The following is a 15,355-nucleotide window of genomic DNA, read 5'->3' on the forward strand; positions in this document are numbered from 1 at the left end:
GCGGGACCGGCTCTGCGGTCCACGCTGTCATCTACTGTGTTCGCCGCTTTATTCGCGGTGGTGGGGGAGCATCGTGTTCCTTTTCTTTCATGTTCTTTTCCGTCGAGAGGCTCTCATTCAAGTTTCTTAAAAATAACAAGTGCGTCTGTAACCAGTGACATAATGAAGCTATAAATTCTCCGTCTACTTATAGTTCTTTAACATTTTACAACGGTCTGCTCTTTTGGGTTAGTCATGACTGAGGGTTTGCAGCGCTGTGAATGTTCGTTGAGGGTTCTCGGTGGCGGAGGGCTTCAGCTCTTCACACGCTTAATGGCAAGACAGCTAACTGGAAAATACTTGTTTATTTTTAACTTTTTAAAGGTCTTTTCTGGGTGTTACTTTGTGTTGAAGCAAAGATGAGAGAACACTTTGATAATTGATGACTGAGTTAACACGGGTAAAAATCTCTGAGAAGGATGCTTGCCAGAATAATCTCATTTCAGAAACCTCATTTGAGATTTTTAATTTTACTGGAGTTATGATTTTTCTTTCTGCTGACCATAAAATATTGTGAAACATAAAATTTTCCTGGCATGAGTTGAATATCTAACATAGCTCAGTGTTAAAGCTTGCTGTAAGTTACTTCAACAGAGCAAACATTTTACCAATCCTGTGGTAAGTAATAAAGTTAGGAGATTTTAATTCAGCAGTTTTGATAAGTGTCCGACTTTCTAGAAATTATCATTTTATGTAATTTGAATTTAAAAGATTGAGCGCCTGATGTTTATGGCTGTCATGAAATCATTGTAATGTTAAACGAAGTAATCATAGGCAAACTGCAAACTCCTTTGAGCAGTTCTGCCAATTTTGTGTTTTGCCTACAACGTTCCAATTTTCTGAAAGACTTTCAGCTTTGCAAGTCTGTCTGAATGTGGAAGAATGTGTTTGTTCTTGTGATTCGAATACCAAAAGATTTGGTGGGAGAAGTCTGTAATGGACAAGTGCCCAGGAGTTATTTTTACCTTTGAAAATCTCCAATTCAAATTTTGAATAGCAAATGACAGTCCCTTAGAATGGAGATCTAAGTGCTGGTCTAAAATGTGTTAGGCTTATCTCATCTCATGAAAATGTGTGCAAGAGGGCAGCCATGTGAAATTCCCACTGCCTTAAGGAATCAGGAAACCTTGTTTGTAGCTGAACATCCGTCACGTACCTCTGAGCTGCTGTCCACAGGCGTTAAGTTGTTGAAATTGTCCTTTTGCAGAGGAGCACAGGTCTGGCTAGGTGCAATTGCTTGGCTAATGCATGTGCGATCTCCAATTTACGAAGAGCTGCATATGGGTTTTAACAGTATGTTACAGAGAGAGAGAGAGTTTTGTGGGCAGATGTAATAGACATTTCCATAGCCCTGGATTTCTTTCTTTGTAAGAAATGCAGGTTTTGATCCAAATATACCAAAAAGGGAATGTAGGCATGGTTTAGCAAGACCTTTAGGAGTTGCTGTAAAGAAGGTGTTGGACTACTGGTCTGCTAAACCCTAGTTGTGACCAACCTACACATCCAGTTTCTGAGCTTTGTGAAGTGTGTTGTGTGATTAATCACACATAGCATGATCTCAACTCAAGTTCTTGTGCTTAAAGTTCTGATTGAATGTCAAAAAAATGAGTGTTACTTAATCCTCTTGAACACTTTTAAAGAAGGAAACATGTTCTCAGCTTCCTCCTTGTTAAACTAGGGAAGAATTTGTAATATGATGACAACAGAGGGAAATTCCTGTCTTTAAAAAAAAAAAATATTTGCTTATTCATGGTTCTCCCCTATTAGAATTCATTTCCTTTAAAAATACATGCCTAGTTCAAATACAATGATATGCCAGGAGACCTTAATTTTCATATTCTCTCTGCCTATTATTTCTAAATGTATAGCCATCACGTGATGACTGTGGTGGTACAGATACTGTACCCTGCTTCTCTATGAAGTGAGCCTCAGATATCCTGGTCTGGGAACATCTCCCTGAACTTTGTGTAATTGACAGTGCACTGAAGACTCACCACAGATTAGTGCAGCTGACGTGGCATGACTAGAGCTTCCTCGAAAGCAACATGAAGGTGTGACACATCCTTTAAGCAGTTTCCATTTTTCTGCAATAGCTATGGAAAAGGTCAGAATTTTAATAAGTCAATAGATAACAGTGGTAACCCTTTTCTCCGAAGATCACGTGCATGAAAGATGTCTCATCTGGCTGCAAGTTGGAATAAAGGGATTTTGTGACTATTGATACTGTCATTCATACTGTGGCTTTTCCGAGCCAAGGGCCATTGAAGATTGGGGGTGGGGGAGTGGGGTGAGGGCTTTTATTTCTAAGGAAAGTTATGGAGATTAAATTAGTCCATTAATAAATTAACATGATTCTCCTGCAAGGAGTTCAGGCTTTTCTTATAGGCCAAATGGTAATTAGAGACAATGTCCTAAGGGGTAATGGATTCGAGGTCAGTATTCAGATTCTGAAAAGAGACTTGCGGGAAGCTAAGTAACTTGCCCCCTAGTAAGCAAAACCAAGTAGAGGCTTCTGTAAAGCAAAACTGGTGCTATGTTACACGTTTCGAGATAAAAATGAAAGGGAACATCAGCTGCTTGCACAGGCTTTTGCATTGACAGCTGCCTTTAGGTAATCTTGAGTGTTTTCCAAGTCGTCTTGCACAGGGAAGAAAAACCTTATACTCTTCACTGGCTTTTGTTTGCTACCTACATATGGGTCTTGAGTGAGTTACATTAGGGCTAAATAGTAGGATTTTCAAGAAACTCTTCTAGGTGGTCTTTTGCCTTTTCCCAGAAAGCACTCGGTACATTCTCTTTGCAGTTAGTTTCTTACTTTCAAGTCATTTTGCAAACAGTGACTTACTTTCACCGTCTAGTTTAACTTCAATAGCGAAAAGCATAGGTTTATGAAGTATAATGCTAGTACCTCTTCAGTGTCAGGGAGGGTTTAATGTTTTGGAAAACTTTCACCAAGAAGCCAGCAGAGTTGTGAGTTATTAATAGGCTCTTAAAAGAGGATTAAAAATTACTTTCATCCACTTACTCTCTCTAAGCATACTCATTCTTTATGCGGGGGCTCAGTTTTCTAATGGCAGCCTGTAGAGTCTTAAGCTCTAGAGGCTCACTGACCTCCTACAAAATTTTGAAGTATGGCATAGTGCTGTACACCTGTCCTAGATTACTCTCCTTGGAGATATCAGAGATCCTCACTAATGAGCATGTAGCTTCCCAGTATTCCTCTAGAGCTTTCCAGTAAAGCCTTTGTCCATGTGTTTGTTTAATATTGTTGGAACAGCACTTGGAGCAGGATGATTGCATGTGCAATTTTTGTTCTTTCTGATCTATACTATTTTGGTGGCTGGAATAAAACCTCTAAAGTAGAGTCAGTCAAAAAGGCTGCTACAATAAGTCTGTTTCATAAAAGCTCCTTTTCTCAATTTTCTTCTGGAAAAGAGAAGGCTGTGTGGAGACCTCAGAGCAGCCTTCCAGTATCTGAAGGGGGCCTACAAGGATGCTGGGGAGGGACTCTTCATTAGGGACTCTAGTGGTAGGACAAGGGGTAATGGCTTTAAACTTAAACAGGGGAACTTTAGATTAGATATAAGGAAGAAGTTCTTCACAGTGAGGGTGGTGAGGCACTGGAATGGGTTGCCCAGGGAAGTTGTGAATGCTCCAACCCTGGAGGTGTTCAAGGCCATATTGGATAGAGCCGTGGGCGACATAGTTTAGTGTGTGGTGTCCCTGCTCATGGCAGGGGGGTTGGAACTGGATGATCTTAAGGTCCTTTCCAACCCTAACTATTCTATGATTCTATGATTCAATTATCTATGGTAACTCTTCCCTGTTAGTCATAATTAGACTAGTCCAAGCTCCAGAGGTCTTTTTTACCTAGAGGATACATTTTGTGACACAGCAGATTAACCTTAGATCTGGATTTAAAAGTCCTTTTTTAGTCAGTCATATCTTGGCATGTTTATTTGGGGTCTGTTTTTCTCCAGTCATGTGCTAGATGGTTTTTTTCTAAAAAGCATCTAAATGATATTTCAAAGGTTATAGAGTAAAAGAAAAAAGAATGTGAAAATTATAGCGGTAATTACATTTTAGTTTTGAATGTTTGATGCATACAAGGAATTTGGAGCTAGAAATTGAAACTTGGGATTTTTAAATCCAGAAGTCCTGCTGATTGCTCAAATTTATAATTTGCAGAGTTATAAACCATGGAAAAATGGTTGTTCGTGCCACAGTAATTTAAAATTCCTGGCAGTGTACCAGCTAGCATACGCTGTGGTGTGGCAGGTTTATGGTCTGTGTTGTTACCCTCCTGGTGGTATTTCAGGATGTTGTGGTGGAAGTGAAGTGCTTTCCTCAGAACTCTGGCTGCACGTCTTAGTCTAAATTTACTACTCTTAAGGGAAAAGGGAAATGTACGGGTTTAAAAAAAAAATAGGATATTATGTTAATTATTCTAGAATTTTTATTCTCATTTGGGGAATTACAGTTTTGATTTGCATGAAAACATATTTTTTTTTTCTTAGCTGAGAGCACAGATACTTGATATCAAGCAAATGAATCTTTAGGTTAATTTAAGGCTGAAAATCATGATGCACAGGGAGAGTCTATATTTTCTTGAGTTGATCTACCTTTGCCTGATACCAGCTGATGACTTGGAGCTGAGATGGAAATTGACATCTCTCTCATGTGATTTCTGTCATCTTGGGCAAGCCCCTTAACCCTCCAATGCTTTGCAAAATCTGTGCAGTAAATAACTATCTGATAGCACTCGGTGTTAAACAGACTGATTGGCACAATACTCTGGAAGACTGTTGTGTGATTTCACTTCTGTTCTATGTATTAAAACATATTAGAGCTCAACAGTTCTTAGCAAAGGCTTGTGCAGACTTCTTGGTGGCAGCACAGAGAGGTACTCGATGAGGTGGTTTTAGCAGTGTTCATGAATGCTTGTTGGCTGGCCTTTCTTCAGTGGCAGCTGATGCTGATAATTTTGGCTCATTAGGGGTGTTTACACAGGTAGCTAATATTTAAATTTTACTAGCAGGTTGACTCACATAGTTTGTGGCCCCACATTTCAAGTCTTGGGAAATTTGCCTTAACTGCTTCAGTATACTAGGGTTATTTGGGAAAAGGAGTATGTGACACTTTCATCAGTATAAACTGAGCAGGATGTAGTGAGGAATATAAAAGTAGTTAGAAATTAGGATACAGAAAGTTAGGATTCTCTTGAAAGCATTCTAATTGTATTGCATTTTCCTTACAGTAATCCAAGGATATCTTCATATCCTGCAAATTAATACTTAAGTTTTTGAACGTACTAAAAAGGAATTTTATGGTATTTCTACTTACTCAGTTTGAAACAAACTTGCAGAATCATTATTTATGTCTTATCTAGGTGTTACCACTCTGATTGTGAGATAAAAAGTATTTAAGTATTCTATGTAATACCTCATGAGTAAGATTACTCTTGCAGTAATGTATTAGCCTTTTATAGCATGCTGTCATCTTAATTACAGGGGTTGGAGAGAGGAGCCAAAAATCAGTTTTCCACTTTCAGCAATTTCATCACAACTATCAACCAAAAGAAAGAAGGCATCGGAAACAGAAATTCTCCTACGCAACTTGTTATACCCAACATCAAAAATGGTAAGAGAATAAAAGCCCTGTGTTACTTAGTTACCAATTTAAGAAAGTGCTCGGTGTTCTGCCAATATTTGTATTGTGGTAGTGCCAGAAAAATCTATAAATCTAGATTTTATTAAAGCATGCGTGCTGTACTTTATACCGGAAGTTATATATGTGTTAGTCCATCCTCTGTAAAGTTTATGTCATAGAGACAAGTTGGATAAGAAAAAGAAATAGACCTGCAGGATGAAATAATCATCTGAAGTTTAAAGGAAAGTTACAGATTCAGTAGTGCATCTCCAGTTTGTCTAACTGCAGTCAGATGACAGTTTCCCTAGAAATTGTGTCAGAAGTTTGTGCAGAAATTTTTTCTATCACCATCTGAAGGATGGCAGGGATGGGGGATGTCTAGGGCTTTTAAGTGAGACAGTTGCTGAGAATTGCTGTTTTTCAGTGAAGATGAAGGCCAGTAATGACACAAAACAAAATTCACAGGCAAAGACTGCTAATTGCTGAAGAGCTTTAAAGGTGAGAAGGAAGGTGGTTGTGGTATGAAGTAATGGTAATTGATGAAAAGATAGAAAGTGGAGCTGTGTAATCATTAAGGAAGGCCAGAGTCATGAAGCCTGGTAAGATGACATCGTGGTTAGACCTGAAATTGTTATTAAATTTTTGGGCTAGGATACAGAATTTCAGTAACTTGGGACTTTTGATAAAAGACTGCACAAACATTTGTCATGTTTGTATTGATCTTGCCTTTGAGCAGATCCCTTTCAGCCTTATTATTCTGTGGTTCTCTTAAGTCTCTATAGCACTCAATGACTTTGAGGCTAGAAAGAGATGGCATTAATTAAGAGACTATTGTGAGTTTGAAACAAAACTAAGGCCAGATAACCTGCCTATATAAAAATAGATTATATTACTAACCGTCCAAGGTGCACTTAAATTTTTTGAGGAGATATGTGTATTCTATGGAGAAAGTAATTATTGAAACACATTTCTCAGTTAAAAATGCTGCTTCTACTATTCTGAAATTGTGGAATGATGTAAATGGTGGTGAATAGTGGTGGGGGTTTTCTCAGTCTATACACATGCTATCTCAATATGTGTGTATATATATGTACATATACTGGTAATATAGGCTTGAGGTCAAAGAATGTTAATTTCGTTGAAAAACAGAAGCATGGAAAAGGTAATGCTGGTAAATACAGCATGAAAGCTAGGGTGATGTTTGTTTGCTATGCAGCTGTCACAGAGATTAAATTTCTATAACAAGTCTTCTAATGCAACAATGATCTAGTATGAAATCTGTATACGAACTAGGTTGATCTAGTTCTTTTATAATGGTACAAATACAAGTAAGATTTGCTTGCTTTTACCTACTTTGAAAATTTTCATCTGCCAGCAGCTGTGTTGGTCACTGTGAAAATAAGTGCTGTTCTAAATTCATTCACCCTAAATTTCCTCATACCAGTCAATTCTGCTTTGTATCAATGAGATTTTCTTCCTCAATGCTTTTGATCATTTCCTAAGCAGTCATGCATTGCTGAAGCTTTTTACTTGATGTAACCGGGCAAACAGCCAGCAGTGATTGCTTTTTCTTGTCTTGTAATGCTGTGTTATTGCTTCTTATTAGCTTAATACATGAAATTTCAAGTTTCTCCTCAATGGAACTCAAGTGACAGATCTTAATTAATATTTTTGAATGTCAGATGAACGAATAAATCTATTTACAAATAAACTTGAATAATGGCAAAACATTCTGAAGTTGTCAGTATTTATTAAACATACTATTAAAATTCCATTTTAGTATATCTAATTTAAGCTGAATATATTTTTAAGAAAATTGCATCACTGACAGGGTGCAAGTTACCAGCTTAGCACCTGCAGCCTCAATTTACTGAAATGAGAAACAGCTTCTGTCAGCAGCTGTCTCTCCTACAGATATGGAGAGAATATTTTCCTCATTTCAGTGTATTCAGCTGGTTATAATTCAATGTTTAATCAATTTAAAATTGAGAAGACAGAATGAGAGCTAAATGAAAATTACTTGTGTTTTTCAGAGTATAAAAATAGAACATAGTATTCATTTCTTTTAAGTCAGTTCATCCTGCTTTCAGATAATGATGTGGGATAGCAGAGCACTTGCATGGCAGGATTGTTTGACATTTTGGCTTGAATTAGTCTAGTACCTGTGTGTCCACTTTGTTTTTTAAATTACTGCTCTTCTCGTTAAATAGCTTTAAATTCCAGCTGTGAAAGTGGGCAAGATTCCATATCTGTAATCGATGCCATACTCAGGGCAGCTCTGATCTATTATCATCTGATGAATGGTGGCTGTGTTAAGTCACAATGACAGTATCTCTGTCATTAGCATGAGTGAAAAGAATCTGCCTTTGGGTTTGGGGATTTTGTTAGCATCTATTTCCCTGCTGTGATAAATGGAGTAGGCAGCAGAGTAGTGATATCATTTTGATGTTTAGTTAATTTTAAAAAACAACTCTTGAAAAAGCTTAGAGGGTTCTTAGACAATTCATACAGGATTTTAGTTAAGTATGTTTGACTTTTGAGGACATCTTTATTTTATGTAGTGTCTTTTGTCCCAAACATATGTCATGATTCATATAAATGCTTTTAAAAATGTGCAGCATAAATCAGACTAAAAGGCATTTTAAGGATATTTGAGAAGACAGTCAGTAAAATGGATGTTTTTGTATATAGTATTGGAATATTTTTTCATGGTTTTGGTGGGTTTACCTTGGCTGCCTGACAGACACCCACCAAGCTGCTCTATCAATCCCCCTCCTAATTAGAATGTGGGGAGAAAATAAGATGAAAAAGCTTATGGGTTGAGATCAAGACAGGGAGTCCACTTCCCAGTTACCATCACAGCAAAACAGACTTGAGTTGAGGATACTAATTTATTGCCAGTTAAACAAAATTGAAAATTCCTTCTTCCCAGGCATGACTTCAGTCGTTTGTTTCCCATTCTTTTACTCCCTTTCTGCCAAGGGGAAAGCACAGGGGGGTAAGGAATGGGTGTTGCAGTCAGCTCATAAAATTTCATCTCTGTGACTTACTTTTCCTCATACAATTACACTTATCCAGCATGGAGTCTCCCCCATGGGTTACAGGCTTTACCAACATGGGTCCTTCTCATGAGTTGCAGTTCTCCAAGAACTGCTGCAATGTGGGCCTTTTCCACAGGGTACACTCCTTTAGGAATAGACTTCTCCAGCGTGGGTCCCCCACGTGCCACAGTTCGTGCCAGCAGCCTGCTCGGACATGGGCCACCAGTCTTTTCTTTTTCCCCTTTTTTTGGCAGCAGATTGTCAGCAATTCAGTTGTGAAAATCTGTCTTGGTTTTCTTTCTTTTTTTTTTTTTTTTTTTTTTTTTTTTTAATAATGGGCAAATCATTCATTTGTAACTTGGTCCAAGAGCTCATTTATAAAACAGTAGAGACTGCCTTCTTTCAGAAAACCTTAAGTAGGAGACAGACTGGCCAATTTTCTCCACCATTGTTCACAGATAGTTATGAACTCGGGACACAGTTTTTGTTTCTAGGTTTATATTTCCTTTCACTTAGTTGAAGTTTTCATCACGTCTGGGATGAGCACGTAGTAAGAAAAGTACTTGGATGAGTAGGTGTTTAAAGTTGTAGAATTAATCAGTGTGAGTTTTCTTTTTTTTTTCTAGTTCCTTTATATCCATATTTTACTAACTAAATTATGTATATGATTGCATTTTATTTATTGTTCTTTACTTTCTTATAAGTGAGAGACCTACCACCTATTTGCCTCGATGTACGACAGAAACAGCGTATCTCTATAGACACACTACCCCAAGAACTGAAAGCACCAGTTCCTCCTGAACCATCCCTTCCCATCCGAACCAAAACTGTGAAGGATTTTCAGTAAGTCACACTGGTGTTTCTAAAAGCGTACTTTATTCCTTTGGACTTGCTTTATTTTGCCCTAATTCATACACTAGATTTTGTTAATCTCAAAAGAGGAAACAGTTTAGTGAGACTTGACAGGTTATTTGGGTTGTGATGGTGGGATTGATACTGTGAAAACTACCAGAATACTTTCTCTAGTTTGAAGTGTTGTTCTATTCAAGAAATGGCAAAGGTTGTACTTTGGAGTTAGAAATTCAGTTACTGACATTCAGAGGATGTTTAGTTTAAAAAAAACCCAAAACATGTATGGCTTATTGTAGCCTAGAAAATCCCTTTCAGTCCTGATATGTTGTTTGTACTGCCACTTATGGTGTGTCCTGTCCATTGAGGTACTGGGCATTCTCAGTCTTTGAAGCACTGCACATCAGATACTTAAATGTATAACAAGTATTTGAGGACCCAGAGTGGTGATTATGTGGACTGCACTATTTCTTACTTTGGCTAAAATTCAGATGACCTTTCTTCATGCTTTATGTTAGAGGGTTAATTTTCAATATTAGTTTTATGGCAAAACCTTTTTTCATGTATCCTTGCTGCTTATGTGATCACAATTTTAAGCACTGTAAGCTATTCTTGCACTTATGAGAGGCACTATGCTTTAAGTTTGTCTTAGTAAGAAGTTTTAAGATAATTTGTCTGTACACAGTATTTATGCTCCTTCATCATAACAGTGGTTTATCTAGAAGTAAAACTGATGTGAAATAGTGTCTTGTCTTCCACTTCTGTTTTTTCAGATCAGTATGGACCCTTAATCAAAACTGTATCTGCATGAGATTTGTTTCAGCAATGATACTTGATTGGCTGAGCTGGGCTAGCAGAAGTCCCCAGGGAAACCGCCTGAATTGTTTTTGACTAGTAGAGCTTGTTTTCCGTGATGTCAGGTGTACACTAGAAAGTTTTGCTGGTTTTCTTGGTTTGTTGTGGACACAAGGCAATAGAGAACTTTTTTCTCTACTTCACATAAGTTACCCAAAATTTTGATGTTGACACTCTTTTGTGGAAATGGCATAACTCTGTAGAAAAACTAATAGCATAAGGTGTGTCTGTGCTAGGTAATCCTGCCTGCAACACGTGGACATACATTGGCGGAGTGTCTCTTTAGTGTGGATGTGTTCTTAGATTGTTCTGAGATGGGTATTTACTAATTCACTGAGAGTATGGTGCATTTTTTTTTTATTTTTTTTTTTTTTTAGCCTTAGCACCCACAGAGCAGTGTTTTACAGTAGAATAATCTTCATCAGGGAATGGGGAAAAGTATTCCCAGGAAGAAGCCCGATTCTTCTGTTTTTCAAACAGATGGGGACAAAAAAAAATTAAAGAGAATATCACAGTTGCTCTAAGAAGCGTATGAGCATGTACTCTTTACTGCTCTTTTCCATGTTTGAAATTTTATGCATTCAGTGAGGAAAAGGAATGCTTTTTGACTAGTCAGCGTGTGTATTTGGTGGAAAAGGAAACTGGTATAAAAGTTTGACAAGACATGATCCTATGTTGGTATTTGGGTGATCTGAAGAGCTGAAGTTTTTTCCATACTCAAGTTTTTTGTATCCATTGAGTGCTGCCTAATTAGGTAGTTACTAAGAATTTTATTCTTTCAAACAAAGTATTAAAATGTCATTAACATCTTTGTAGATAGCTAAAAACTGTGCATCAAAGGTTGTTTGGGGTTTATTTGTTTATTTTAAATGCATGGTATTATACAAAAGTTCATATACAGATACTTGCTTTAAGGTCCAATACTTAAAAGGACTTAAAGAGTCCATTAGGGGATGTGTACAGTTGCATACAAAGAAGAGAAATAAAATTTTGTACAAATGAGAATTGATTTGACTTGTTAAGGAGCCTTTAATAAACTAGTCAGAAATTTTATCATGTCAGTGTATCTTCAGCATGATTCTGTTCTGCTAATTATTTGTCTTGACATACTGAACTGTGACACCATGAATTAACATTTTGAATAAGAGACATTGCTCAGGTGTATCAAACATAAACTCTGCTTTTGTTCTCTTGTAATACCATGATCTTAAAATGACAAGGAAGATGTTATAAAAGTACTGATATTATACCTGTCTCTCTTCTAAGTGTGCTTAGTGAGGAAAGCTTAGAGTTACAGTGTAGTGTAAAATCTAAGTGGGAAGGTTGGAAAGATTGAACTCTTACATTATCAATATTTTAATATATCCTTTCTAGGGATGATGTTGAAAAGGCTAAGTCATCAGGAGATTGGAAATCTGTACATGATTTTTATACAACAACATTTGATTCTTTCCTGGAGATAAATGCTGCATTTAAGGTAGAAAATCCTTCATAATACTCTTTAGTACTTGCAGTGCTTTATATCTTTGAAGTGTTTACAAAAATGTCAGTTCAAGGCTTGTAGCTACTTGCTCAAGGCCACTAAGATTATCTTGTCATGATCTCACCTGTCTTTGGTAGACTATCTGTTACTGCGTTGATTTATAGATTCCAATTTAAGCAACTCTATTTCAAGTGTATGTGGAACTTTAAAATTCCTGTATGTAGTTAATTTTGTAACACTATGACTGTGTAGATGCTTTTTACACAAACTACACTTTAAAAACAAGCAACTAACATGGAGACCCAGGCAAATCTGGAAACAGAAATTCTCTGTTGCCAAAAAACATGTGATACGGGCTCAAATAATATAGTTCTTGTGATGGCATTCTCAATTTTCCTTGGGAAAGATCATATTCATGCATGAACTTTATGAATTCATGCTAAATTAATATTTCCTGCCTGTTACAGAGCAAAATGTGCTTATGGTATTTAATATGGACAGTAAGTAGGGCCTGAACAAAATAACCTATGACTTTTAGTTACTTAACAAGTATTGAATGCTTATAACTTTATTGCTCTTGTCTGATGGTGGATTGACAACAAAGATGGAAGATGAAAATTTGATATAGCTCATTATTTGAAATCTTTTTACATTATTAAAATAGAATGATAAGGTATTGGTGTTACATGAATATTGCCAATATGTAGGATTACTGTTGTTCAGCTTCATCTTTCACGTATTAATAAAAGCACTTTAGATTCTTATGCTTTGAGAAAGAAAACAATTATATCTGTATGTGTTTTGTTTAAACTTGCTGTTAAACTTTTATTTCTCAAAGATAAAATATTCAAAACATTTCAAAACCAAATTGCTTCATGTATTGTCTAACTTACAGAAAGATGCAAATTCTCCATTTAATACCATTGAGGACTCTGGAATCAATGCAAAATTTGTGAATGTTGTCTATGACGCCTTATTAAATACTGTAAGTAGAAGAAATGAATTCATGTTTTAGAACATTGTAGCAATTATTTCAGCAAAGAAATATGCTAAGAAGCAATTTATACTAAAATTTTTTCTCATGCACAATTTCTGAAGAATCTCTCAAAACATACTTAAAATGGTCCCATGAGAATTGCCATAGAATAATGAAAACTGCTTTAGTAAAAGGGGATATTTTTGCTACTAGTAATGCACAGTTTATACTGTGCTAGATCTCAAAGACTGCTTGCAGGATATGACATGACTGATGGGACACTGCGTGGTGGGAAATAAGGAAAATGTGAAGATAGGGTAGTAAAAAGTAGGTACTGTGCCTACTAAACAAAGGATGGGAGTAATTTAAAGATTATATTTACATTTTTGAAGTTGTTTAAATCATTGAAAGCCATCGCTGGCACAACTCCAGGCCTCAGATAATAGTCTGTGAGGAAAGATGCTTAAGAGTTGAGCATCATAATGCAAAAATTTCTTGTCTGGCTTGAATCACAAGCAAAACAAACTTGCTTGTTCATACAGTATATTGTATAGCATATATAGAATTACATCAGATATGATTTTTCCTCTCCTTCTTCCATAGCCTCAAGATGTTCAGAAATCAGTCCTAAAAGGAGTAATTAATGGTCTGCTACAAGAATGGACAGGGTAATTATACCAATGTTTGCATTAGTGCAGTGCTAGCACTTAAAGCTGATATACATTTTGGTTTTATTGCTTTAGCCAAAGAAAGAAAATAATCTGATACAACTTACTTGACTCTGAAGTACTTGTCTCCTTTTGGCAGGCAAATATGCTGGAATGTATCTTGAACTCTCTAAGTTGGCATTGAACCCCTGAGAGGCAGACCCAGACCCAGCCATACATTCCTCCACAAAATCTCAGCTGCTTGTTGCCAGGGCAATCTTTTGGGCATCTGAACTGTGAGATGAGTTAAGGAATTTACCTAAAGTAAAACATATTCTCCCTGCCCACCCTCCAACAGCAACTAGGGCATTTGAACCTAGGTTAAAATCCAAAGTTTACTTCGCAATACTGTTCATGTGTGGCAACAGCATAGAAAGGGCAGTGCAGGATGCAGAAGGGGATAGCCCTAAGGCAGGAGGTTTGGAGATGACAACATTTTTGCAAGAAGTAATAGAAGTGAGAATGGAGCTTGATTCACGAAAAGATATGGCAAGAGGCAGTGCCTTGTGACTTGCCTGTGACCCAGCCCTTGGCTGTTTCTTTCTCCACCTTATGCTGCTTTTTCTGTGCTGTTGCTGCATGTTTATTTTTGGTAATGTAAAAGCCTTGGAACAGATAAACAGCAAGAAGTACAGAGGTTGCAGTGAAAGAAATGCATTGATAATTCTGACAGAAAATATCAAGCATAGGGCAAATAAATGCTTCCGAGGTATCACCTGAGATAGATAACAGCATGAACTTCCCTCTTTGGAATACCTCTTACTCTTCAATTCTGACTGGGGTCTTTTTGCATTTTCTCTTGTGTTACGCCACGAAAGAGAGAGGCTAAAATAGCCTATTGCCTCTGCAGGGTAGCCAGAATGTTTAAGTGTCCTTTTCAGTTTTGGAGGGCAGTGAAGATCCTTAAATGTGGTGTTTATTCTACATGTACTGGCAAAGCAAAGTTAAATTGTAGGTGCATGATTTCATGGCTCTTAATGTGTGTATATCATGTATACATATACGGTTCTGCTTATAATTTTGTTCATTCATAGGCCACGAACAAAAGATGATCTTAGAGCATACTGTATACTTCTACAGGTAAGAAAAAGACAGTATTTTTATTTAAGTGTATGTCTGCTTAGTGTATAATCTATAAACCAGTATACTATGCAAAAAAGATACTTTGTATAGCTGAGATACTTCACATATAATTTCCTATTATAAGAATGCGTTAAAACAGGGAAGAAGTTTAGGATATGCATGATGGGAATGGGAGCTTGATTGAAGATAGTTGATGGGGAAATGTTGCATAGGTTAAAACTACGTAGTGAGAGACGTGATTGTTTCCTATCATTTTGAGGGTTGAAAGAACAAATGTTTTAGCACGGTGTTTGTTCTTCCTCCTTGTTCCTAGATTTGCCTTACTATTATTCTGTAACACTGATCTTTCCAGAAAGTTTCAGTATATGCACTTTTTTATATTGCTGTAACTTTCTCCATTATTGCATTACATCCAGTAGACTCTCTCCGTTCTGTCTGACTGGCTACATTGTCTGATTTCTGTGTGTGTTAGGGTATTACCTTTACTATTCTAGTTGATTTGCATTTGTAGCAAATTTCCCCTTTAAATTTTGCAAGTGTAGATAACACCTCTCCACACAAGGAGAGGTTTCTGCTGCTATTTGGGAAGATCAGATGGTAATTTAATTTTTTGAGACAATAGTTTTCTGGGGTGGTATGCTAGCTGTGAATTACAAGGAATATATCCTGCTGA

At 36.9% G+C, this 15,355-nt stretch overlaps 1 protein-coding gene across 1 annotated transcript in view; it reads left to right on the forward strand.

Moving 5' to 3' along the window:
- Positions 1-5,549: 5,549 nt before the first annotated feature.
- Positions 5,550-15,355, forward strand: part of HECTD2 (HECT domain containing E3 ubiquitin protein ligase 2) — a gene marked incomplete at its 5' end in the record, with an annotated part of 30,739 nt that continues 20,933 nt past the window's right edge. The window contains 6 exons of the mRNA XM_010015176.1: positions 5,550-5,679; positions 9,434-9,572; positions 11,808-11,910; positions 12,812-12,901; positions 13,496-13,560; positions 14,634-14,679. Of these exons, the coding sequence (XP_010013478.1) occupies positions 5,550-5,679; positions 9,434-9,572; positions 11,808-11,910; positions 12,812-12,901; positions 13,496-13,560; positions 14,634-14,679 (573 nt within the window). The remainder of the gene's footprint in view (positions 5,680-9,433; positions 9,573-11,807; positions 11,911-12,811; positions 12,902-13,495; positions 13,561-14,633; positions 14,680-15,355) is intronic.

The sequence above is a fragment of the Nestor notabilis genome, unplaced genomic scaffold (assembly GCF_000696875.1).
Source record: "Nestor notabilis isolate BGI_N333 unplaced genomic scaffold, ASM69687v1 scaffold13305, whole genome shotgun sequence".
Taxonomy (NCBI): Eukaryota; Metazoa; Chordata; class Aves; order Psittaciformes; family Psittacidae; genus Nestor; species Nestor notabilis.